This window comes from Heterodontus francisci, chromosome 6 (assembly GCF_036365525.1).
Source record: "Heterodontus francisci isolate sHetFra1 chromosome 6, sHetFra1.hap1, whole genome shotgun sequence".
Classification (NCBI taxonomy): Eukaryota; Metazoa; Chordata; class Chondrichthyes; order Heterodontiformes; family Heterodontidae; genus Heterodontus; species Heterodontus francisci.
This window is the reverse complement of record NC_090376.1, coordinates 48643609-48670673: the sequence shown is the minus strand read 5'-3', so window position 1 is coordinate 48670673 and position 27065 is coordinate 48643609. Positions and strand designations below refer to the sequence as shown.

General features: G+C 43.0%; 1 protein-coding gene across 3 annotated transcripts in view; it reads left to right on the top strand.

The window, feature by feature from the left end:
* Positions 1-27065, top strand: part of tnfrsf19 (tumor necrosis factor receptor superfamily, member 19) — a 126481-nt gene that overhangs the window by 36929 nt on the left and 62487 nt on the right. For all 3 annotated transcript variants that reach the window (XM_068032846.1, XM_068032844.1, XM_068032845.1), the window contains exons 4-5: positions 11504-11682; positions 25072-25157. In XM_068032846.1, the coding sequence (XP_067888947.1) occupies positions 11504-11682; positions 25072-25157 (265 nt within the window). The remainder of the gene's footprint in view (positions 1-11503; positions 11683-25071; positions 25158-27065) is intronic.

Below are 27065 nucleotides of genomic sequence, written 5' to 3'. Positions count from 1 at the left end.
GTTGATCTAACAGCATCCAGCATTTTTACCTTCACCTGGCCCCTGGCTGCAGGAGAGCTGTGCTACAGGAGCTAGCAACAAAAACAACTTGCATTTATAGTTTTTATTGCCAAAGAACAGTGCAAAAGACTTAGGATCTGATACATTAAAATTCTGAGATTTTATTGGTTGAAGGGAAAGTGATCTGTGATGCACTGACCTACATTCATGTAGATACAAGATTTAAAAAATATAGTATGTCTCTGTTTTTCTTGTTTCCAGTCCTATCATTTTGAAACAGATGCACTTTAAAAGCCAGAGTTAAAGAATAAAGAAAATGTGTGACTCAGTATGAACAGGGCCAGTTACTTTTGTTCAAGAGGCTAATGGTGACTGAATGAGAATTTTTAAATGGCACTCCAAAAGCATAGACACATCTGATAATCAAAAAGGGGCTAAATCAAGGCTCGAAGTCTATTATATTGCTTCATCTCTATTTTTGTTTAGCATACATGTTATGAAAGGACTTCAAAAGATTGCTTTTACATTTAAGTTTGCATTGTAAAAATACCAACAAAAGGCATTACAACTCTTTAGAACATTGGAATTGATTCAAATGAAGCACAAAAGCACTAGAAGTTTCTGTTCTAGCAGGTACTATCAGATGTATTCTCTTTTACAGTCGAAAGTGTAGAAGAAATTGTTTAAATGAAAGGTGCATTCACAAAATGCCAATAGCTTGCTGTATCAATGCTGATATTTTGGCAAATTTGTGAACTTGTATTGGTGTGTTACCATGGTAACTCAAAGAAAACGATCGAAAATAAAGCCATGCGGCATAGCGTAAAGTGAAAAGAATGTATTACAAAAACTGTGATTTACAAAAAGATGCAAAGCCCAGTTTCACAGTAGAATAATTTTGTAATCTCACTTGATCTTTTAATTGAATAAGTAAATGTTCATTCATTTGAGCTATTACTGATATTCGTCAGAATATGCAGCCCAGAAGAAAAAGCTAATATACTGCAGATACCGAAAATCTGAAATAAAAACAGAAAATGCTGGAAACACTCAGCAGATTAAGCAACATCTGTGAAGATATCTTTCAGATGAGATGTTAAACTGAGGCCCTGTCTGCCCACTCAGCTGGACACTATTCAAAGAAGAGCAGGGGGAGTTCACAACAGTGACCATAAAAAGTATTTAATTAGGGGTGAATTTCTGAAGACATGAATGGTGCTATATAAATGCAGGCACTTTTGTTGATGTTAAAAAATCAACAGATCCAACATTTAGAATTTATTGATGGACTACAGTATTTTTAAAATGTTTAGTTATCTTGTTTTCATTGAAGATTCTAAACTTATTCTATTAAATGTCACTTGTACATTGATGATCGCTTCCCTTAAATGAGTCCATTCAAATCAAGGACAAATTCCAAGAACACTGGATCATTAATTCCTACCCGCAGGACAATGCACAAATGCCCTTAAGCAGAAAACAATTAACTTTATTAAATTAATACTGCACTAGCTTTGCTGTTAACTCTGCTGTCTTTTGACAGAAAGCCAAAAGATTCTGTGCGCTGTAGCCAAAAATGGATATGATGCAGAATGTGCAGTTTCCACGATTAACCTGAGTGAATATATAATCTGGACTACAAAAATTCGTTTACCAGCATTCAACAAAGAATATAACATGTACAGACATATTTGGAGATGTGAACTTCTGGTGATTTAACAGATCTCATTTATATAATGAAATAAATCATATCCACAATCCAGTGTGGGATCTGTGCATTGTTTTTGAAGAATTGCATTACCTCTACATAACCCACATCTTTGCTCTTATCTAAATGTTACCCTGCATTCCTTTCAACAGACTGTCAGGAAGTAGGCTTTTCACAAAGCCACTTCTATTTTTTTATTCATGCTTGGCAGACACTTCAAAGTCATTTGAACTTGTTAATATTACAGCAGTTTATGTATAAATAATTTGGCTCTGACAGTGCCCCATTTTCCATGTAGTCTGATATAAACTCATCATGTTTGAGATCTTATTTGCAGCCCAACTCTGACAGGCCCCTTCATCATTTTCTTTGGCAGGGAATGTTCTAATTAAAGTTTGTTTTGATTCTGTCCCATATATTTTTGGAAGATAGCTTTTAAAGCAGGCCCAACTCAACAAGAGACTATACTGCGGAAGTTAAGGACTCGTCACATTCTCCTTGTTAAAGGAAATAACATGGCAAAATTATTTTTAAAAATAAATGATAAATGCACTGCAAATTGTGGAATTGAGTTATGTAGGCAGAAAATAGCTTCAGCTATCCTGTGTGCAGTTAGCCGATCTCATGTGGACAAAGGTGGGCACTTAGCAACATTGGTACCTTCGATTAGGAAAAGGAAAAGTCAGCCTGGGTTCTCATTCTTATACAGAGACAGCTGCTGGAAATTATATGTTAACATGAGATGACGACAGGCTTGAGCACACCTGTGGTGCCCGAATGACAATATAGCCTGCCAACACTCACTACTTAAGCTCACCCATGCTAAGTCGAGAGGTTAGAGTGCTGCCATGCCAGTGGAGACACATGCCAGCAGGAATTACATGGGGGTATGCCCAGCCCAGTTTTCCTACCACATGTTGTCAAGGGACATTTTTTTGATTCATTCATGGGATGTGAGCATCACTGTCAAGGCCAGCATTTGTTTCCCATCTCTGATTGCCCTTGAGAAGGTGGTGGTGAGCCACCCTTTTCAACCACTGCAGTCCATGTGGTGTAGGTACTTCCACAGTGTTGTTAGGGGGAGGGTTCCAGGTTTTTAACCCAGTGACAGTGAAGGAACAGCGATATAGTTCCAAGTCAGGATGGTGTGTGACTTGGAGGGGAACTTACAGGTGGTGGTGTTCCCATGCATCTGCTGCCCTTGTCCTTCTAGGTGGTAGAGGTTGTGGTGTTGTCGAAGGAGGCCTGGTGAGTTGCTGCAGTGCACCTTGTAGATGGTATGCACTGCTGTCACTGTGCGCCAGTAGTAGAAGAAGTGAATGTTGGTGGATGGGGTGCCGATCAAGTGGGCTGCTTCCTGGATGGTGTCGAGCTTCTTGAGTGTTGTTGGATTTGCACTCATCCAGGCTAGTAGAGAGTATTCCATTACACTCCTGACTTTTGCCTTGCATTTGATGGACAGGCTTTGGGGAGTCAGGAGGTGAGTTACTCGCCGAAGAATTCCCAACCTCTGACCTGCTCTTGTAGCTAGAGTATTTATGTGGCTAGTCCTCTTAAGTTTCTGGTCAATGGTAACCCCCTGCACCACCGCCCCCCCCCCCCCCCCCCCCACCAGGATGTTGATGGTGGGGGATTCAGCGATGGTAATGCCATTGAACATCAAGGGGAGATGGTTAGATTCTCTTTTGTTGGAGATGGTCATTGCCTGGCACTTGTGTGGCATGAATGTTACTTGCCACTTATCAGCCCAACCCTGAATATTGCCCAGGTCTTGCTGCATGCAGGCATGGACTGCTTCAGTATCTGAGGAGTCACGAATAGTACTGAACACTGTACAATCAATGACCTTATGATGGAGGGAAGGTCGTTGATGAAGCAGCTGGAGATGTTTTGGCCTCGGACACTACCCTGAGGAACTCTTGCACTGATGTCCTGGGGCTGAGATCATTCACCTCCAACAATCACAATCTTTGTGCTAGGTATGACTTCAACCAGTGGAGAGTTTTTCCCCTGATTCCCATTGACTTCAAATTTGCTGGAGCTCCTTGATACCACACTTAGTCAAATGCTGCCTTGATGTCAAGGGCAGTCACTGTCACCTCATCTCCGGAATTCAGCTCTTTTGTCTCTGTTTGGGCCCAGGTCTGGAGCCGAGTAGCCCTGACAGAACCCATATTGAGTATTTATTGAGCAGTTTATTGCTGAGTAATTGCTGCTTGACAGCATTGTCAATGACACCTTCCTTCACTTTGCTGATGATTGAGAATAGACTGATGGGGCAGTAATTGGCAGGATTGGATTTGTCCTGCTTTTTGTGGACAGGATATATGTGGGCAATTTTCTACATTGTTGGGTAGATGCCAGTGTTGTAGCTGCACTGGAACAGCTTGGCTGGGGTGCAGCTAATTCTGGAGCACAAGTTTTCAGTACTATTGCTGGAATGTTGTCAGGGCCCATAGTCTTTGCTATGTCTAGTGCATTCATCTGTTTCTTGATATCATGTGGAGTGAATCAAATTGGCTGAAGACTGACATCTGTGATGCTGGGGACCTCAGGAGGAGGCCGAGATGGATCATCCACTTGGCACTTCTGGCTGAAGATGGATGCAAATGTTTCAGTCTTGTCTTCTGCATTGATATACTGGGTTCCCCCATCTTGAAGATGGGGATGTTTGTGGAGCCTCCTTCTCCAGTTAGTCATTTAACTATCCACCACCATTCATGACTGATGTGGCAGGACTGCAGAACTTTAATCTGATCCGTTGGTTGTGGGATCACTTTGCTCTGTCTCTCAGTCTCTCACATGCTGCTTTTGCTGTTTAGCATGGATGACGTGCTGTGTTGGAGCTTCAGCAGGTTGGAACCCCATTTTTAGGTATGCCTGGTCCTGCTCCTGGCATGCTCTCCTGCACTCCTCATTGAATCAGGATTGATCTCCTGGCTTGATGGTAATGGTAGAGTGGGTGATATGCCGGGCCATGAGGTTACAGATTGTGGTTGAATACAATTCTGCTGCTGCTGATGGCCCATGGTGCCTTATGGATGTCCAGTTTTGAGCTGCTAGATTTGTTGTGAATCTATTCCATTTGGCATGGTGGTAGTGTCACAGAACACGATAGAGCATGTCCTCAGTGTGATGATGATATGTCATTTCCACAAGAACTGTACAATGGTCACTCCTACCAATACTGTCATGGCCTGTTGCATCTGCGACAGGTAGGTTGGTGAGAGTGAGGTCATGTAGGTTTTTCCCTCTTGTTGGTTCTCTCACCACCTGCCGCAGACCCAGTCTGGCAGATATGTCCAGCTCAGTCAGTAATGGTGCTACCGAGCCACTCTTGGTGATGGACATTGAAGTCGTCTACCTAGAGTACATTCTGGGCCCCTGCTACCTTTAGTGCTTCCTCCAAGTGGTGTTCAACATGGAGGAGTACTGATTCATCAGCTGAGAGAGGACAGTAGATGGTAATCAGCAGGAGGTTTCCTTGCCCATGATTGACCTGATGCCATGATACTTCATGGGATCTAGAGTCAATGTTGAGGACCCCCAGGGCCACTCCCTCCTGACTGCATACCACTGTGCCGCCACCTGGGACAGGACACACCCAGGGCTGGTGATGGGGACATCTGGGACATTGACTGTAAGGTATGTTTCTTTATGTCTATGTCAGGCTGTTGCTCTCCCAATTTTGGCACAAATCCCCAGATGTTACCGAGTTGGAGTTTGCAGGGATGACTGGGCTGGGTGTGTCTTTGTCATTTCCAGTACTTAGGTCAATGCCGGGTTGTCCATTCGGGTTTATTCTTTTTCAACTTTTCTGTCGCAGTTTGATACAGCTGAGTGGCTTACTGAGCCATTTCAGATGGCAGTTGCTGTGAATCTGAGTCATATGTAAGCCAGACCATGTAAGGACAGCAGATTTCCTTCCCTGAGACATTAGTGAACTGAATTGGTTTTTACGACAATCTGGTAGTTTCATTACTGAGGCAAGTTTTTTAATTCCAGATTTATGAATTAATTGAATTCAAATTCCACCAGCTACCATGGTGTGATTTGAACTCATGTCTCCAGAGCATTAGCCTGGTCCTCTGGATTACTAATCCAGTACCATTACCACTGTGCAATGGATACATCATTGTGCCCTAGTACCTGATGCTGGAAAATACAGGCTCCAGTCACTTGATGGGTGCTCAGCTAAGTCGTCTTCTCCTTTGTAAAAATGTATCTGTGGGATTTGTGGCACCAAACAAAAGGACATCAGGGAAGATTTTTTTCTGAATAAAGCAAAACACCTTTTTAGGATGTTTATATAAATAAATATGGGTATACAAGTTTAGAAATCCAATGTACAGTTATGTTCACACTCATGATTCTGCAACCTGTCTTATTTGACCTGCCAGAGTATTTTAAATTGGAAGCCCCTTGTCTATAAGTATCACTTTAATGAAGAAACAATCTTGATTCTCCAAATAGCAGTTGATTAACAGCCTCTTCATGGGAGCCCTTCTTCAGTATGCAAGTATTTATCTAGTTATTTCCAATGTTTGAGTAATGCCCTTTCAAGGCCAGGTATAAACAAAGAGTTCTGTGTTGTGATCAGTGACATAATCAGATCACCAATTAATTACTTTGAAAATACACTTAGAAGCTAAAATTAAAAGTGAAAATTGCATCAAATGTGGCTGGAAGCCTACCTAAAATCTCCACTGTTGCCCCTTAAGAAGATGGGACAGCGAATTCTGTGCTGGTCCCAGTTATTGATAATGTCCCAAGATATAATATAATGCGAGCAAAACAGAGCTCTTTAGAGATGGATCTGTTGCTGACCTAGAGGGAGATTATGAAACAAATGACTGAAATAAGTTGGTAACTTGCCAGATTGCCATATTTACAATACCCAGGTCATGACTTAAAGACTGTTCAAGAGAAAATGTTGAGATTCAGAATAAATGTCTGTGCAAATTTATTAAAATAAGTTATTCCAAGTATATTCCAATATTTTCATCCCCTGCCCCAGCTCCCAGGCTCCAAACCGTCCCTTCCTCTCTTGTAGGCTTAATTCTTGCTAGGCTATAGTTCCATTACAACAGCTATCCTTCTTTACGTTGCCCAAGGGATCATTCTTCGTGTGTATATGTGCACACATTGCTGAACATAAGAGCATATGAACATAAGAAACAGGAGCAGAAGTAGGCTTTTTAGCCCTTCAAGCCTGCTCCACCATTCAACAAGATCATGGCTGATCATCTACCTCAACTCCACCTTCCCTTACTATCCCCATATCGCTGAATTCACTTAGTGCACAAAACTCTATTGATTTCAGTTGAGTATTCACAACTCTCTGAGGTAGAGAATTCCAAATGAAGAAATTTCTCCTCATCTCAGTCCTAAATGGTCAACCCCTTATTTGGACTGTGACCCACTGTCCTAGATTCCCTGGCAGGGAAACATTTTTTCAGCATCTACCCTGTCAAGCCCCTTAAGAATTTACATGTTTTAGTTACTCTCATTTCCTAAACTCCAGGAAATATAGGCCTGGTCTAATCAACCTCTCCTCATAGGACAATCCCCTCATCCCAGGAATCAGTCTAGTGAACATTCATTGCACTTCCTCTAGGGCAAATATGTCCTTTCTTAGGCAAGGAGACTAAAACTGCACGCTGTACTACAGGTGTGGCCTCCCCAATGCCCTGTATAATTGTACTAAGACATCTTTACTTTTATACTCTTATCTAGTCCCTTTGTAACAAAAGCTAACATACCATTTGCCTTCCTAATTGCTTGCTGTACCTGCATGCTAACTTTCTGTGGTTCATGTACAAGGACACCCATATTCCTCTGAATGCAAACATTTCCCAACCTCTCACTATACAAAAACATTTTTTTTAATCATGCCTACCCAGGTGGATAACTTCACACTTTGTCATATTGTATGCCATCTGCCATGTTCTTGCTCACTCACTCAACGGGCTGGGTTTTACCAAGCCCTTGACGTCAGGCTCCATGGCAGTGTGGGAGGGGGCCTGAAGATGAGTCCGGAAGAGGCCCGCCACAAACCTCGATGCCAGGAGGATCTTGCCGAATCCTCCTGGTGGCTGTGAGGCTCCGTGGTGGCCCCCCCCCACCACTGGGCAACGGGATCTCAATTACAATATTCAAATGAATAAATTTACATAGACTTACCTGCAATCTTGAGGGCCCACAGCATTCTTGGGATTGGCGGCCAGCGCTCCCGCGTCTTCAATTCCCTGTCTGGAGAAAGGACGCGTGACACTGCTGGGGATGGGGGAGGAGGTAAGATTTTCAGTGTGGGGTGGGGGAAAATGAGGTCAAATACACGTAATAGGTATAGAGGATGGTGGGAAGGTTGAACTTCAAACTTTGTGCAGTCTGGTGGGGAGGGAAGGTCACATTTAAAAGGTAAGTGTTTTGGGGGGAAAGGGCAAATAGTTATTGCTTGAGATGCCATGCTTGAGAACGCAGCGGCTCTTTGGCGTGTGGCCCACGCGTGCAGGCCGCCATTATTTGAGCTCGTCATTGAGATTGGCAGCAGGCTCTTAAAATCCAGCCCAACCTGTCTATGTTCCTCTGCAGCTTCTTTCCCACCTAACTCTGTATCATCAGCAAACTCATACATCACACTCAGTCCCCCTAACTCATTAATAATAAACTGGAAATAGCAGAGGCCCAGGTACTGAGCCTTGCAGTGCCTCAGCCTGCCAACCTGATGATGTCCTGTTTATTCCTACTCTGATTTCTGTCAATTAGCCAATCCTCAATCCATGCTAATGCATTGCCCCCAATCCTATAAGTCCTAATTTTGTGCAATAACTTTGGGGGAATTTTATGTTAGGGGCGAGGGTCTCGACATCAGGCGAAACTGATGTCAAGATCTCTGCGTTGCCTCTTCTGGAAGGCCCACCGAATTTGGTGCCAAATAGGCACTTAAGAGGATATTTAGGACCCTGTCGCTGGAAGTCCAATCAAAGGCCAGCAGCTGCAGCGCCACCACAGAGGCAGTGGCTGCTGCTGGAGATGTCCGTCCTGGAGGCTGAGGATTGTCATTGGACCCAGGCCTCAGGTAGGTCAGGGTGGGAGGGATCTTGTGGGGTGAGGGTCGTGGGGGGAGGGGGGTGGTTGGCAGCAAAGGCAGGGGACTGCCCATCGGGCGCCCCACCCGCTGCCCCTTACCAATGCCGGGTCCCTCGTTCAGGCACTGATACACCCCGCAGAGCCGGGAAGCTGCCTACATGCTTTTTCCTACCACGCTTCCCATGCAGTGACATGGCCATCTGCCGCACGGGTAATTGCAGCTGCGGCGGGAAGAGGCCCTTAACTGGGGGGTTAACTGTCCAGTTGAGGGCCTCAATTGGTGGCAGGGCTGGAAGGCTGTTCAGAGGCCTTCCCGCCCCGTCCTAAATTACAGTGGATGCGGGATGATGTCGGGAATGACCCCCCCACCACCACCACCATCCCACACGATTTTATGTTCTCCCTGCTTCCAATCCCATTGCAGGGGAGAGCATAAAATTCCACCCTTCTTGTCTGGCACCTTATCAAATGCTTTTTGTAAACTGATAGCAATCAGAACCAGAAACCCTAGAGATTTGCCCCTCCTTAGGCCAGGGGTGCTGAAGCTAATTCTAGCACCCTTACTGTTTCCCTGGCTGTTATCAACAAACTCAGCACAGACTAGTTATTGAGCCTGCGACCTTCTGCTCTGCATGGCTTAGCACTACATTTGTCAGTGCCTTACCCAATAGCTATTGAAGGATAGCTATTCTTTTATATGAAAGTAATTTCCAATCAGTATTTACAAACACTGAAGTCTTCAACATTAGATTTTTTCAGGAGTGATCTTTACCAAAGCAGATGCATTAGTTTCAGTGGTTCATTTTGGATCTGTGCAGTTAGAATCTAACCTGTTTATTTGAAAGCCATGTTTTGTTTGGTCGGGATATTTGGATCATGTTATAGTGCGTATGCAAGATGCCTCAGTGTTTTGTTGTCGGTGAGGCCATGTATAGCCTTATGGTCCATGTGTGTGGAAGACTGGGAGCTGGTAATATCTCTTTAAACATTGTTTATCTGAGTTTCTTTCTGTATGACTGAGATAATGCACTGAAGAAACAATCTGTTTTATTAAATCAATAATGAGTTGGAGCTTTAAAAGGTAGTAACTCACTATAATGACCCAATAAAACCTGTTGAACTCTGACTTCAGAGGGTTTTTCTTTTTCACATAGTGAGCTAATTAAACATTATGAAGTAACTAGAGAATGAATAATGTTTCATTAGAAACCAGAAAGAATTTAAAAGCAGCTTTAAGTAGAGTGAGACCATTTATTTAATGTAGCAATTCCTCACTAGTTGTCAAAGTTGCTTTAATGGACTCCTGATGGTAAAGTTAGATTTGGTTAGGCTCAGGATGTTGATAGACTCATCCAGTACAACATTGTGGAGAGTGAATGGGTAGTAGAGTACACACAAAAGTGATGAGCGGGGTTACAGAGGAGCAGAGAGATATTAAGGAGGATATAGAGTTTTCCTAAGAGAGAAACAGGTGGCCAGGAGTTATGCCATCAGAGAGGAATGAAGTGAAGTAGGTTGTTGCTTTAAATAGCAATGGGCATGGCAAAGGATGCCATGGACAGAGCAGAGAAAAGCAATGGGCCTATCTAGGAGGGTCACAACCCTGCGGCTGGAAAGGAGATGAGCAGAGGAAAAGCAGCAAATTGGTTGGACAACCAAAAGGGAGATGTGGGATGTATTGATAATAGGGCCAAGTAGGAAAGGGGACATGAGGAGGAGAGTGGTGCAGAGTGGGACAAAAAGATGAGAGAAGTCAGAGTTTGAATCTGGAGTGACAGTGAAAGGGGTGGTAGAACTTGTAGCCTAGCAGGGCAAACTCAGTGAGGAAAAAGTGACCTTGAGTTACATGTATAAACCAGATAACCTATACATGATATCGAGTGTTCAGTTTGGCAATCAAAGTCTGGCGATTCATGAATATTCGGGCTTGATTAGTTGGCATTCAGCATCCGAGATTTAGATAGCAGAGGGTCTGAGGCTTAGGCAGTAAGGATTCCGGCCTGGTTAGCTGACTAACAGGTAAAGTCTGGGGCCTAGCTGGTGAACAAGCCCCAAACCTAGATGACACTAATTGTTTGTTTGTCAACGACCAAACATATGGATGACTAATAATAGAGCAGATGGAATCACGGAATTGTTACATTATACTCAGGGTTTCAGTGCTTTATTGCTGTTGTTTCATTGTACTGGGGAATGGAGATGACATTTCTGAGCACACAAATGAAATTGAGTACCATCATTTACAAATAGAATTTCAGCCTCAAACAGAGGTACAGAAATAATCTGTTCCTCAGAAACAAATGAATCGCACTGCACTGTTCAGATTTTACAACAACACCATGAATGAATGTAAAAGCATTTCATTTACTCCCTACTCCTGGACATTCACATGACTGACTTAATTAAAAAAAACTCTATCATAGCTATTAATAATGTAGCTGTAGGAGACCTCAAGCCTTATTGTCATTCAAATTATCTGTGTATTGTGAAATAACTGAATGATTAAGTGTTGATTAAAGCAGTAAGGGAGATTATTAGTAGTGAAAGGGACATTTGAATCCACTGAAAGGTTGCCATTGTCTCCTGACTGAGGCCTGTCTGCAGTAATCATTACACATGCCTCTTGTTTTTATCATAGTAATTTCTCCTTATTCACACTCCTTTTTTTCTCTAACAGTGGGTATTTCTTGTTAATCCTTACAGGAATGTGGGTTTGGATATGGGGATGATGGACAGTGCGTGACCTGCAGGCCAAGCAGGTTCAAGGAAGACTGGGGATTTCAAAAGTGTAAGCCATGCTTGGACTGTGCTCTCGTAAACCGCATCCAAAAGGCCAACTGCACAGCCACCAGTAATGCTGTGTGTGGAGACTGCTTGTCAGGGTAGGTTCAAGGAGCATCAGATTTAATCTGCATACTTAGCAAGTATCTGGGATGACCCAATTTCATTCTCCCTCAACTCAAAGTGCTGGCAAATTCCCACTTATCAGTTCCCATGGGATGCTTACAAAATTATCTGCTCATTAGCTGTGCACTTTTGCAAAATAATCCACCTGAGCCATTCCAAAAGCTTCCCCATTCACCTCAATGTCATTTATTCCACTTTCTGTTGTAACAGAGCATTTTTTTGATTGTGGGAAATTTAATGAGACTGTGTATACAACTGAAATTACCAAAATTAAATATTGCCTGATTTGGAAGAATTTAACAAGAAAGCCAATGCAGAATCTGTTGTCACTCACTTTGGATTGGCAACCCTCTTTTTCTAAGTTATGTTCTCCTTATTTTCCCTGAATCATGCAACAATTTGGATTTTGCCTTTAACATAGAAAAACATCCCAAAGCATTTCACAGAGGTGTAATTTGTTATAACAAGCACTAACAGAAAGGATCTGCAGGCAGAGCAGGAGGACTGTCTCCCCTTGAACTTTGCCATGTTGTTCTAAAAGCAGCAACTGGGATGTGGACAAGTCATCTAAAAGATCAAGTTTCCTGTCCCTCTCTGTTACATAATCCCTGCATGCACTCAGTGCTTCCCCACAGCAGCACAACTGAGATCAAGAGCTGAGTGGTGTGTGTTCATATTTTGGGATTGGGGAGTGAGGGAAAGGTGTGCTGCGATCCCATATCCCATTGCTCCATGGTGGCACATGTTTGCATTTTATCAAACTTCATTGCCTAGGTCTTGCATTAATCTAAACATGTCAGACCTCAAAATTTCTGTCAATGAGAGGGATGATTGTGGAATCTCTTTCCAAACTTGATGATACTGGCCCTTCACCAAGGATTCACATCATAAACACTGAAAACATTGCCCTGCAAATGGACTGTTCTATTCAGAATGGGAGTCCCTGCTCGTTCTGTACTGCACTGTGCTATACTTCAGTAAAACTAGCATCTACACATAACAGGGACAGAGACAAGGAGAGCTCAGATGAAGATCCTGGGTACCCTCTCCACCCCTGCTGAGATATTTTCCCTCTCTCCCTCCCCCAACTCTGTCCCTTTGTCTACCCCATCCCCTCCCCTTCCCATCATCCCCAACCCATTCCCTTATCCCTTCTTGACAATCTTCCATCTGTCTCCTAGCCCCATCAACTCTCCAGCCTCGGCCCAATTATCCCACCCCGAACTCTAATGGCTCTTCGCCTGAATATTTTGAGGCATCTAAGGTCTGAGTAGATGTTACTTTAACATCTTATGATAATAATCATGAGAATATCATCAAAAGTAACATTGATATTGTATTGCAGCCACTGTATTGCAGTTATTTCTAACCATTGTTCTAATTTTTTCCTTCTCTTCGCCTGTGTTTACCCCTCTGCGTCAGGTACCTTTGATTATGTTGTCAGGCCTCTGCCTGTACTACCGTATAACCAGCAGTTAGGTGAGGGATCAGTGGGGTGAGGGGTGGGAATGTGGTGCTACACAAAAGCCATCCAATGTGACCATCCCCCAACATTCTTTTCTTGCAAAAAAAACTTAGCCTTCAATCATCATCTCCCTGTAACACCTTAAAATCGGAAAGTTACGGGAAACCATGAATATAAACTTGAAATGTACTACTCTGCTGCACAGAGCAATAAAATACACCATGATCTGTACCACCCTAAATTTATTTGTTACAATATGGTAATATTTTAAAAGATATGTTATTTATGTTAATCATGAAATTAAATTGGGGTATTAGATTGTTCAAAGGTTTCAAAATCACTATTTGTTTTTGTGTGTGACGTCTTGATCCTTTAGCTATCACTGACAACTGTGGCAATTAGAAAAGATTTTTACAAGCCATTAGCGTGTCTCACAGTTTTATTGCCTGCCATTCTGTTTATTGCTCACTCTGAGATGTACAGCCTGATGCTTTTTTGTTGCAGCACTTTTACCATTCCTGCTCACTAAATATGCTTTTAAAGGAGGTAATGGAAGGTCAGTTTGTAAAACGTAGTGTCTATCATTTTATTTAAATGCTTGAATTTAATGCTTTGTCAATTTACTTTCGTGAGGAATTAACTCAGGAAATGAGAACTGTAAACAAGGGTGGATACGAAGATTGTTCCACAGTTGTTCAAATAGCCTAGTTATGTCCCTGGCCTTGTTATGTGTAGGAGCAACTTTTTGTGAAGTATAGCACAGTGCAGCACAAAACAAGCAAGCGGACCCATTTTAGTTGAACAAAAACCTTTTACAGAGCATTGATTTCGGTGTTTATGATTAGAATAATTTTTTGAGATTCCCAAACTGAAGGACCTGGCATCACAATCACCAAGGTTAAAAAGAGTTAGTGAAAACAAGTAATGGTTAGCTGACGTCTAGTTTGGGTTTCAAAAGCCTGTGGGTTGTTGGAGGAGAGGATAGACTGAGGGAAGAAAAGAGTTCCACAATTTTGAGATAGCATTTAAGAAAGTTGAGTTGTAGGGAAAATACATATTTGGCATGAAGGAGGAGCTCAACTTCTTGGATGCTGCACATCAGAATTCATCACCGCATAGAGAGGGGAATGTCAAGCAACTTGTTTTAATGTTTTTTTTCTCCTTTTAAGCCTCCAAAAACAAAATGTTTGCAATATGAGAAGAATAGTCTGCAATTTTGCTATAGTGATTTGCACAATCTGGTCACACTTCAGACAAATAAGTAGTGAGTCAGTCTGAAGCTTTTCCTACTGTATTTCCTGCCTGTAAAACCATTGATTAACCTAAATTGATATAAGAAAGCCTTTTGTTATGTCTCAATTTTATAAGTAATACTCAAAGGACTCCCAACTGCTAAACTTTTTTTCTATGTTTTCCATGTGATCCAGCTGATCTTCAGAGCACCTTTAGAATGACTTTTCACTGTTTTCCAATTCCCCAAGAATCCTCTGGTCACCCAGTGAGACAGACAATTTAGTGCCAAATAGTATCAGGTTAGAGGCAGTTTTGTGGAATGGGCCCATGCTTACTTGGAATCATATGGGATTACCAAAAAAACACCTCATGGTTGGTGGATGGATTTGAAGCCAGGTCCTTGATGAAACCCTTTCTAATACTAAGCGTTATAGAGTGGAATTAAAAATTCTACAGAAAAAAACATTTATTAATTTTAAATATTTTGCGATCAACTATTTTTCTCTCCATAAAGTCCAGTTTTGTAACATAATAGACTTTTTCATGCAGAAATGTAACTTAAACAAGGTTAAAACCATTTCCCCTTGCTTTCTGTGAGATTGACCTGACAGCAGTACCTCAATTCATACTATTATAACTGTGCATAGGGTTTGGTGTTGAGTATCTACCTTCAACACCATGTCCTACAATAGTTCTTTAAAGAGACAGTAGTACTGAACTACTCAAAATTAGCTTTTAAAAGTATTTCCTCTAGCTCCAAAGGACGGTAATTTATTGTGTCATTTCTGACCTGCATGTGCTTTGGTCCATCTCTAGCCACATGTTCACAACAACCTGTGAATAAACTTCTCCTTTCATTTAATTCAATGAATCCTTTTATGATTCTCTTACCTTATATATTGCATAACCCTCTCTCTTAGTTCCTTTTTCCCCCAATTTCCTCCCCTTCTGGAGGTATTAACTCCCTAACTAATGTCAGATTCCAGAGGTAGCAGTTGTCTCTCTATTATGCCACTCAGCTTTCACTATTCATCTGTGAGGTTTAAGGTAAGTGTTGATAAGCTATCCAACTGTTGGGAGTTTTCTATAGACCTCCGAATAGTTCCAGAGATGTAGAGGAAAGGATAGCGAAGATGATTCTCGACAGGAGCGAGAGTAACAGGGTAGTGGTTATGGGGGACTTTAACTTTCCAAATATTGACTGGAAATACTATAGTTCGAGTACTTTAGATGGGTCTGTTTTTGTCCAGTGTGTGCAGGAGGGTTTTCTGACACAGTATGCGGACAGGCCAACCAGGGGCGATGCCACATTGGATTTGGTACTGGGTAATGAACCCGGCCAGGTGTTCGATTTAGATGTAGGTGAGCACTTTGGCGATAGTGATCACAATTCGGTTAGGTTTACCTTAGCGATGGGCAGGGACAGGTATATACCGCAGGGCAAGAATTATAGCTGGGGGAAAGGAAATTATGACGCGATTAGGCAAGATTTAGGATGTGTAGGATGGGGAAGGAAACTGCAGGGGATGGGCACAAACGAAATGTGGAGCTTATTCAAGGAGCAGCTAATGCGTGTCCTTGATAAGTATGTACCTGTGAGGCAGGGAGGAAGTTGTCGAGCGAGGGAGCCGTGGTTTACTCAAGAAGTTGAAGCGCTTGTCAAGAGGAAGAGGGCGGCTTACGTTAGGATGAGACGTGAAGGCTCAGTTAGGGCGCTTGAGAGTTACAAGCTAGCCAGGAAGGATCTAAAGGGAGGGCTAAGAAGAGCAAGGAGAGGACACGAGAAGTCATTGGCGGATAGGATCAAAGAAAACCCTAAGGCTTTCTATAGGTATATCAGGAATAAAAGAATGATAAGAGTTAGAACAGGGCCAATCAAGGATAGTAGTGGGAAGTTGTGTGCGGAATCAGAGGAGATAGGGGAAGCGTTAAATGAATATTTTTCGTCAGTATTTACAGTAGAGAAAGAAAATGTTGTCGAGGAGATTACTGAGATACAGCCTACTAGGCTAGATGGGATTGAGATTCACAAGGAGGAGGTGTTAGCAATTTTGGAAAGTGTGAAAATCGATAAGTCCCCTGGGCCAGATGGGATTTATCCTAGGATTCTCTGGGAAGCCAGGGAGGAGATTGCAGAGCCGTTGTTGTTGATCTTTATGTCGTCATTGTCGACAGGAGTAGTGCCGGAAGACTGGAGGATAGCAAATGTTGTCCCCTTGTTCAAGAAGGGGAGTAGAGACAGCCCTGGTAATTATAGACCTGTGAGCCTTACTTCGGTTGTGGGTAAAATGTTGGAAAAGGTTATAAGAGATAGGATTTATAATCATCTTGAAAAGAATAAGTTCATTTGCGATAGTCAGCACGGTTTTGTGACGGGTAGGTCGTGCCTCACAAACCTTATTGAGTTTTTCGAGAAGGTGACCAAACAGGTGGATGAGGGTAAAGCCGTGGATGTGGTGTATATGGATTTCAGTAAGGCGTTTGATAAGGTTCCCCACGGTAGGCTATTGCAGAAAATACGGAAGTATGGGGTTGAAGGTGATTTAGAGCTTTGGATCAGAAATTGGCTAGCTGAAAGAAGGCAGAGGGTGGTGGTTGATGGCAAATGTTCATCCTGGAGTTTAGTTACTAGTGGTGTACCGCAAGGTTCTGTTTTGGGGCCACTGCTGTTTGTCATTTTTATAAATGACCTGGATGAGGGTGTAGAAGGGTGGGTTAGTAAATTTGCGGATGACACGAAGGTCGGTGGAGTTGTGGATAGTGTCGAAGGATGTTGTAGGGTACAGAGGGACATAGATAGGCTGCAGAGCTTGGCTGAGAGATGGCAAATGGAGTTTAATGCGGAGAAGTGTGAGGTGATTCACTTTGGAAGGAGTAACAGCAATGCAGAGTACTGGGCTAATGGGAAGATTCTTGGTAGTGTTGATGAACAGAGAGATCTTGGTGTCCAGGTACATAAATCCCTGAAAGTTGCCACCCAGGTTAATAGGGCTGTTAAGAAGGCATATGGTGTGTTAGCTTTTATTAGTAGGGGGATCGAGTTTCGGAGCCACGAGGTCATGATGCAGCTGTACAAAACTCTGGTGAGACCGCACCTTGAGTATTGCGTGCAGTTCTGGTCACCGCATTATAGGAAGGATGTGGAAGCTTTGGAAAGGGTGCAGAGGAGATTTACTAGGATGTTGCCTGGTATGGAGGGAAGGTCTTACGAGGAAAGGCTGAGGGACTTGGGGTTGTTTTCGTTAGAGAGAAGGAGGAGGAGAGGTGACTTAATAGAGACATACAAGATAATCAGAGGGTTAGATAGGGTGGATAGTGAGAGTCCTTTTCCTTGAATGATGATGGCAAACACGAGGGGACATAGCTTTAAGTTGAGGGGTGAAAGATATAGGACAGATGTCAGAGGTAGTTTCTTTACGCAGAGAGTAGTAGGGGCGTGGAACACCCTGCCTGCAACAGTAGTAGACTCGCCAACTTTAAGGGCATTTAAGTGGTCATTGGATAGACATATGGATGAAAATGGAATAGTGTAGGTCAGATGGTCGGCGCAATATCGAGGGCCGAAGGGCCTGTACTGCGCTGTAATGTTCTAATTCTAACTGTAGATGACATTACAGTCAAGACCAAAGGTACAGAACCATGTTAAGAGTGTAATATTTCTCCATTATTTTATTTTGAGTATTAAATTATTCAACGGCAGAAGCATTTTACATTATAAAATGCTTGGGCTTCCTTCCAATGGTCTTCTTTCCAATAGGCATCCTTCCCCCTTACTGCTCTCACCTGGTTCTATTCTTGTCTGTCTAATCGTAGCCAGAGTATCAGTTGCAATGGCTTTTCTTCCTGCTCCTGCACCGTTACCTCTGGTGTCCTCCAAGGATCTATCCTTGGCCCCCTCCAATTTCTCATTTACATGCTGCCCCTTGGTGACATCATCCAAAAGCACAGCATTAGTTTTCACATGTACGCTGATGACACTCAGCTCTACCTCACCACCACTTCTCTCGACTCCTCTACTGTTGCTAAATTATCAGACTGCTTATCCAACATCCAGTACTGGATGAGCAGAAATTTACTCCAATTAAATATTGAGTAGACTGAAGCCATTACTTTTGGTCCCTACTCCAAACTCTGCTCCCTAGCTACTGACTCCATCGCTCTCCCTGGCAACAGTCTGAGATTAAGGAAGTCTGTTCGCATTTGACCCCAGAATGAGCTTCTGACTTCATTTTTGTGCCATCACTAAGACCCCCTATTTCCACCTCTGTATCATCGTTTGACTTCACCCCTGTCTCAGCTCATCTGCTGCTGAAACCCTCATTCATGCCTTCAAAACCGCTAGACTTGACTATTCCAAGGCACTCCTGGCTGGTCTCCCACATTCTACTCCCCGTAAACTTGAGGTTATCCAAAACTCTGCGGCCCGTATCTTAACTCGCACCAAGTCTGGTCCCCCTATCACCCTTTTGCTCACTGATATACATTGGCTCCCGGTGAAGCAACGTCTTGACTTTAAAATTCTTATCCTTGTTTTCAAATCCCTCCTTGGCCTCGCCCCTCCCTATCTCTGTAATGTCATACAGCCTCATAACCCTCTAAGATATCTCTGCTCCACTATTTCTAGCCTCTTGTGCTTCCCTGATTTTAAACGCTGCACCACTGGTGGCCATGCCTTCAGTTGCCTAGGCCACAAGCTTTGTAATACCCTCCCCACAACTCTCCACCTCAATTTTCTCCTTTAAGACACTCCTTAAAACCTACCTCTGACCAAGCTTTTGGTCATCTGACCTAATATCTCTTTTTGTGGCTCGGTCATACTTTGTTTTATACTGCTTCTGTAAAGCGCCTTGGGACGTTTTATTACATTAAAGGCACTTTGTAAATATAAGTAGTGCTTGTTGTTGCTACAAGGCTTGAGGCCTTCAGCTTTTACAGCTGGTACTGGTATGAAGAGTGAGCAAGCTGCAGTTTCTCCGAGTAGCAGGATTAGAGTGGCTCCCGGGTGCTTGGATTCTGTATCCCAAAATGTGAGAAAGGCAAATATGGGCTGAATTTAGTGGCGCCAGTTGGACTCCTGACGTTGGGCCAAAAAGGCGGGGGAGATCCTGCCTTAGCCATTCGGAGGCTGCCCCCCCCACCTCGGCATGATTCTACAGCGCCGGGTTAATTAACAGCCCAGTGCCGTCCCTATAAAGATGGTGATCCCACCTCCAAGTACTGCTGGCCAATCACAGGGCCAGCAATTCAGTATTATCGGCAACACCACCAGGAGCAGTGGCCACTGCCGGTACTGCACCAAGCCTTGGACCCAGACCCAGCACTGGAAACCCAGACCTGAGGTAAGTGAGGCGGTGTCGCCAGGGCCAGTCTGGCAGGCCCTGACAATGAGGGACGTGGGGGAGGAGACATTGAGTACAGGGTGAGGGGGGTCCAGGGAGGTGTGTGGTTTGCTGGAGGGGCCCCTGTTTGGGCCACAGAATGGCCACTGGGTGGGAAGGCTGTCATCAGCTTATCCCGCCTCCGACTAAATTGTGGTGTGACGGGAAGGCAACGGGCCCTCTGCCTTCTACCTCCCATCGCAATTCTGTGAGTCCCCTGGGAGTCGGAGAGGCACTCATCAGGAGCTCCTTGGAATCAGCCAGTGCTGAGTTTGAAAAAAATCTGTGATGTCACAGCAAAGTTGTAAGCTGATTGGTTGGTGAGTATCTAGTGTAAGTGTCTGTTTGTAAACAACTTGACACATTCAATACTTTTAGGAAAGATGGGTTAATAATTGGAGTATAGGAAAAAGGTAGAAGAAAGGAGAAAGGTAACATTTTTTTCTTGAACTCTACCTTATACACACAGAAGGAGCTGATGGGTGAGTAATTTTATTTTCTACTTTCTAGTCTCCAGTTTAAAGTAAATAATCTGAAAGCAAGCTTAAGGCATGGCAGGACGGCTCGACTGTGTGGAATGCCCATCCTGTGACATGTGGGGAGTTGTGGATGCTTCACATGGCCTAGACAATCACATGTGCAGGAAGTGTCGCCAGCTGCAAAAACTTGAGCTCTGCGTCTTGGAACTTGAGCGGAGGTTGGAGTCACTGTGGTGCATCCGAGAAGCTGAAAACTGCATGGATAGCGTGTTTAACAAAGTGGCCACACTGCAGATTAAGAGCGTGCAGTCAAACAGGAAATTGGTGACTGCTAGGCAGTCTAGAAATACCAGGCAGGTAATGCAGGAGTCCTCTGAGTCTATCTCACTCACTAAACAGTTTTCCGTTTTCAATACTGGTGAAGGCGATGGTTCATCAGAGGAATGTAGCAAGAGCCAAGTTTGTGGCACAAGTGGCTCAGCTGCACAGGTGGGGAGGGGGAAGAAGAGTGGAAGAGCAATAGTGGTAGGTGATTCGATAGTTAGGGGAACAGACAGGCACTTCTGTGGCCATAGACATGACTCCAGGATGGTATGTTGCCTCCCTGGTGCCAGGGTCAAGGATGTCACGCAACGACTGCAGGACATTCTTTCGGGGAGGGTGAACAGCCAGAAGTCATGGTCCACATTGGCACCAATGACATAGGTAGAAAGAGGGATGAGGTCCTGAAAGCAGAATTTAGGGAGCTAGGAAGGAAATTGAAAAACAGGACATCTAAGGCAGTACTCTCAGGATTACTCCCAGAACCATGTGCCGGTGAGTTTCGAAATAGGAAGATGGAAAGAATAAACATGTGGCTGGAAAAATAGTTTAGGAGGGAGGGCTTTAGATTCCTGGGGCATTGGGAGTGGTTCTGGGTTAGATAGGACCTGTACAAGATGGACGGGTTACACCTTAACAGGACCAGAACAAATATCCTTGTGGGGAGATTTGGTAGTGCTTTTTGGGAGGGTTTAAACTAGCTTGTCAGCGGGTTGGGAACCTGTGAGGGAATTCAGATAGGAGAAAAACATAGCTGGTTATGGGAAGTAGAAAAGCTGTGAATGAAAGTGGAAAGCAGCCAAAACATGCTAGAACTAACCAGAGTCAAAATACAGAATAGTGTTAAAAAGGTAGAATTAAAGGTACTCTATCTGAATGCACACAGTATTCACAACAAGGTAGATGAGTTGATGGCGCAACTAGAAGTAAACAGGTATGATTTAATTGCCATTACGGAGACATGGCTGCAAGGTGACCAGTACTGGGAACTGAATATTAAAGGATATTTCACATTTAGGAACAACAGTCAAAAAGGAAAAGGAGGTGAGGTAGTGCTGATAATAAGGGATGGGATCAGTGCATGAGTGAGAGAGGATCTTTAATTGGAAGAACAGGATGTAGAATCTATTTGGGTGGAGCTAAGTAACAGCAAGGGACAACAATTATTGGTAGGAGTGGTTTACAGGCCACCAAACAGTAGTGGTAATGTAGGGCATGGTATAAATCAGGAAATTAGAAGTGCATGTAGCAAGGGCAATGCAGTAATCATGGGTTACTTAAATCTACATAGAGACTGGGTAAAACTAATGAGCACCAATGCTGCTGCAGAAGAATTCCTGGAATGTGTCCGAGATGGTTTTCTGAAACAATATGTTGAGGAACCAACTAGGGAACAGGCTATTTTGGATCTAGTATTATGCAGTGAGACAGGGATGATTAATAATCTGGTGGTAAAAGAACCTTTAAGGAAAAGTCATAGAGTCGTACAGCATAGAAACAGGCCCTTCGGCCCACTGCATTCATGCCGACCAGAATGCCTATCTATACTAATCCCACCTGCCTGCATTAATTCCATATCCCTCTATGCCTTGCTCATTCAAGTACCTGTCCAGATGCCTCTTAAATGCTGCTACTGTTCCTGCCTCCACCACCTCCTCAGGCAGCTCATTCCAGATACCCACTAAATTTACCCCTTTGATCCCCTTTAAACCTCCTCCCTCTCACCTTAAATCTATGCCCTCTAGTTTTAGTCACCCCTACCCTGGGAAACAGACTCTGGTTATCTACCCTATCTATGCCTCTCATAATTTTATATACCTCTATCATGTCCCCTCTCAGCCTCCTTCGCTCCAGGGAAAACAGACCCAGCCTATCCAATCTCTCTTTATAACTCAAGCCCTCCAAACCAGGCAACATCCTTGTGAATCTTTTCTGCACCCTCTCTAGCTTCATCACATCTTTCCTGTAGTGCGGCGTCCAGAACTGTACATAGTACTCCAAATGCGGCCTAACCAACATTACGTACAATTGTAACATGACGTCCCAACTTTTGTACTCAATGCCTCAGCCGATGAAGACAAGCATGCCATACGCCTCCTTCACCACCCGTCTACCTGTGTTGCCATTTTCAGGGAACTATGTACTTGCACCCCAAAAGTGACCATAGTATGATAGAATTTTCCATTAAGTTTGAAGAAGATATAGTTCAATCCAAAACTAGGGTCTTAAATCTAAACAAGGGCAATTATAAAGGTATGAGGAGCAAGTTGGCTGTGGTAGATTGGAAAAATACATTAAAAGGTTTGACTGTAGATAGGCAATGGCTAGTATTTAAAGAATTAATGCATGGTTTTCAAAAAACATACATTCCTTTAAGGCAAAAGAACCCAATAGGGAAAGCGAGTCAGCCGTGGCTAACAAAGGAAGTTAAAAACAGTACTAGATCAAAGGGGGAGGCTTATAAAGTTGCCAAAAAAAGTCGTAAGCTGGAGGATTGGAAGAATTTTAGAATCCTGCAAAGGAGGACTAAGAAATTGATAAAGAAAGAGAGAACAGAATATGAATGTAAACTAACAAGAAATATAAATACTGATTGTAAAAGCTTCTGCATGTATGTAAAAAGGAAAAAAATGGTAAAGACAAATGTGGGTCCAATACAGGCAGAGACAAGAGAATTTATAATGGGAAATAGAGAAATGGCAGAGAAGCTGAATAATTACTTTGTGTCTGTCTTCACGGAGGAAGATACAAGATAATTGAGATCCAAGGGTCTAGTGAGAATGAGGAACTTAAAAGTTAGAATTACTAAAAAAGTAGTATTGAGAAATTAATGGGACTGAAAGTTGACAAGTCCCCGGGACCCAATGATCTTCACCCTAGAGCATTGAAAGAGGTGGCTACAGAGATAGTGGATGCATTGGTGACCATCTTTCAAAATTCTATAAATTCTGCAATGGTGCCTGCAGATTGGAAAGTTGCAAATGTAACCCCGCTGATTAAGAAAGGAGGGAGAGAGAAAAAGGGGAACTACAGACCTATTATCCTGACATCAGTAGTAGGGAAAATACTAGAATCTATTTTAAAGGATGTGATTACTGGACGCTTAGAAAATAATGCTCTGATTGGGCAGAGTCAACGTGGATTTATGAAGGGGAAATCATGTTTGACAAACTTGTTAGAGTTTTTTGAGGATGTTACTAGCAGAGTGGATAAGGGGGACCAAGTGGATGTCGTGTATTTGGACTTTCAGCAGGCTTTTGATAAAGTCCCACATAGGCGGTTACTAAGTAAAATTAAAGTGCATAGCATTGGGGGTAATATACTGGCATGGATTGAGAATTGGGTAATGGACAGAAAACAGAGAGTAGGAATAAGTGGGTCATTCTCAGGTTGGCAGGCTGTGACCAGTGAGGTTTGGCAAGGATCAGTGCTTGGGCCCCAGCTGTTTACAATCTACACCAATGATGTGGATGTGGGGACCTATTGTAATATTTCCAAGTTTGCGGATGACACAAAACTTGGTGGGAATGGGAGTTGTGATGAGGATGCAAAGAGGCTTCAAGGGGATTTGGACATGCTGAGTGAGTGGGCAAGAACATGGCAGATGGAATATAATGTGGATAAGTATGAGGTTATCCACTTTGGTAGGAGGAACGGAGTATTTCTTAAATGGTGAGAGGTTAGAAAGCGTTGATGTCCAAAGGGATGTGGGTGTCCTTGTTCATAAGTCACTGAAAGCCAGCATGCAGGTGCAGCAAGCAATTAGGAAGGCAAACGGTATGTCAGCCTTTATCGCAAGAGGATTTAAGTAGAGGAGCAAAGAAGTCTTGTTTCAATTGTATCGAGCATTGGTGAGGTTGCACCTGGATTAGTGTGTGCAGTTTTGGTCCCCTTGCCTGATGAAGGATATACTTGCTATAGAGGGAGTGCAGCGGAGGTTCACCAGACTAATTCTTCGGATGGTGGGATTGTCCTGTGAGGAGAGTGGGCCTGTATTCTCTGGAGTTTAGAAGAATGAGAAGCGATCTAACAAAATTCTTAAAGGGATAGACATGGTAGATGCAGAAAGGGTGTCTCCCCTGGCTGTGGGATCTAGAACTAAGGGGCACAATCTCAGAATAAAGGGCAAGCAATTTAGGACTGAAATGAGGAGGAACTTCGTCAGTCAGTGAGTGGTGAATCTTTGGAATTCTCTGCCCCAGAGGGTGTTGAAAGCTCATTCACTGTAAGTTCAGGAAAGAGATTGATAAATTTCTAGTTGCTAATGACATCAACGGATATGGGGATAGTGCGGGAATATGACGTTGAGGTAGACGATCAGCCATTATCTAGAATGGCAGAGCAGGCTCAAAGAGCTGAATGGCCTACTCCTGTTCCTATGTTGCCACCCCCCACTCCTAGCCTGTATCCAGGGGGCCACATTGAGTGCATTACTAGATCCCATAAAATTATATGCAATAAAACTGACATGACCTTCTCTTCTCCCAGATTTTATAGAAAGACCAAATTGGGTGGCTTTCAGGAAATGGAGTGCATTCCATGTGGGGACCCTCCTCCTCCTTATGAGCCTCACTGTGAGTATACAAGTATCTTTCAAACCTAGCACTGATGTTGCAATTCATTTAGAGCTGGAGCTGGGCCAAAAGCTTTTGAAGGTAAATCAGCATCATAAAGAGATGTATATCAGGCATTCATCACATTCCATCACCTCTTTCAGGTCATAAACTTTTTCCAACATTTTATTATAGAGCAAAAAGCATAGGCGTATAGAATACAAAAAAAGTGCACGTTCACACTGGCAAGTGTATAAAGAGTTCAAAGTACAGAAACTGTGTGAATATTGCAGTATTTATTCAAGCACAAATCTAGCAGTTATTCCTTTCATGAAGCTGTATGAAGAAAATAGTGATCAGCAAGTGACTGAAAGAATGTCCAGCCTGTTACAAGAAATAAAATATGTAACCAAGACCTGGCCAAAAGTGAGTCCTACAAGATACATATCTAAGGGTCTTGGGTCTTATAGTATAATTGCTGAATCTCCGCTTAACTCATTCACACTAAACTATTGCCACAGACACATTGAAAGGATAAAAAACATACATCCACTACATCCTTGAAGAACGTGTTTCACGGCTTTGATAAACCACTCAATTTAATCTCTAATGTTGTTGAATACCATAGCCTGACAAGAATTAGGATTAAACTAACTAGCAGATATTTCTTCTTCCATTAAACAATGGTCTTTAAGAAAAACAGTTGCAGAATCTTTTTTCAGTTTATAAATGCATGATTAATAATGTGATTCATATCAAAATGGATTCCCACATGACACCATTATGTTGAAAATGGTGCCCAACTCTTCTGGTTTTTCCCCAACAAAGCAATTTTACATGCAGACCCAGTGGTGTCAGGTTTAACTCCAGATGGGTTTTGCACAGACAGAATTAAAATTTGAGCTATTTTAACTCTTGGGCCCCCATTAACACAGAGCCAATCCACATTACGCCTATACCATTTGAGAAGTGGGTGGGTAGTGGTAGGTATGGGGAAGGCATTTCTGGGAGGGTCGCTTGGGAGTGAAGAAGGTGGGCTTAAGTGCTGGGCAGGAGAGGCTGCGACTTCCTTGTGGTGTCCGGAGGAGCACTTCTGCTCCACTTGGCTGCACGAAGCAAAGTGAAAAACATAGTTGTTTGGGCCTCCTTATCTTCCAGCTGATCCCAACTCTCTACAATCTTGTGGGAAAGCCTCCATGACCTCCCCGTTTAAGCCTGAGTTAAAATCATAGTTCGGAATCAATGGCATCATCAGACACTGATCAACATATTTAAAAAGTGACTTTGGGCAGGCAGCTTAGTGGCCTATCCAGAAGGCCGAGTAAAATTCGGAGTCAGTGGGATCTGGTTGGCCTTTTGGGAGGGAAGTATACCAGGACATTTCAACTGCCACATGTTTAGATTCCTTTAAGCGGGTACGGTTAAAATCAACCCCACCTCAAAGATATTTGTGTTTAATTATGATTTCTCATGAAATCCTAATTATTTGAAATTAAATCTTTTTTTATTAATTACTCTTATACTTGACTAAATGCCATAAAGTGAGAGGTTGAGACTGTTAACTGAACAATGTATGGTTAAGTAGCATTATATTTTAATAGTCAGTGTTTTAAGGACTCACCATAGAAAAGAAATAGAGAAAGTTGAAGACAGAGTAAATTGGGGCAATTTAACACATTTAAAAAAGGATACCTTGGTTTTATTTTATTTAGTGAAGAGTTGGATATGAATGTGGTATTTATCAGGTCTGAGATATCCAGTAGATGGATAGAATCATCCAACTGTTGTTCAAGTGTGATTTCCTGAAAGCAGCTCAGTGTGGAAGGGCAAGTGGAGTCAGTGATCACACTTGAGGTTAGACTGGAACAGGTGTGCCAAGTCAAGCATGCTTATGTAACATAAGCCCCTTTAATATCTGGGAGAAGCAGA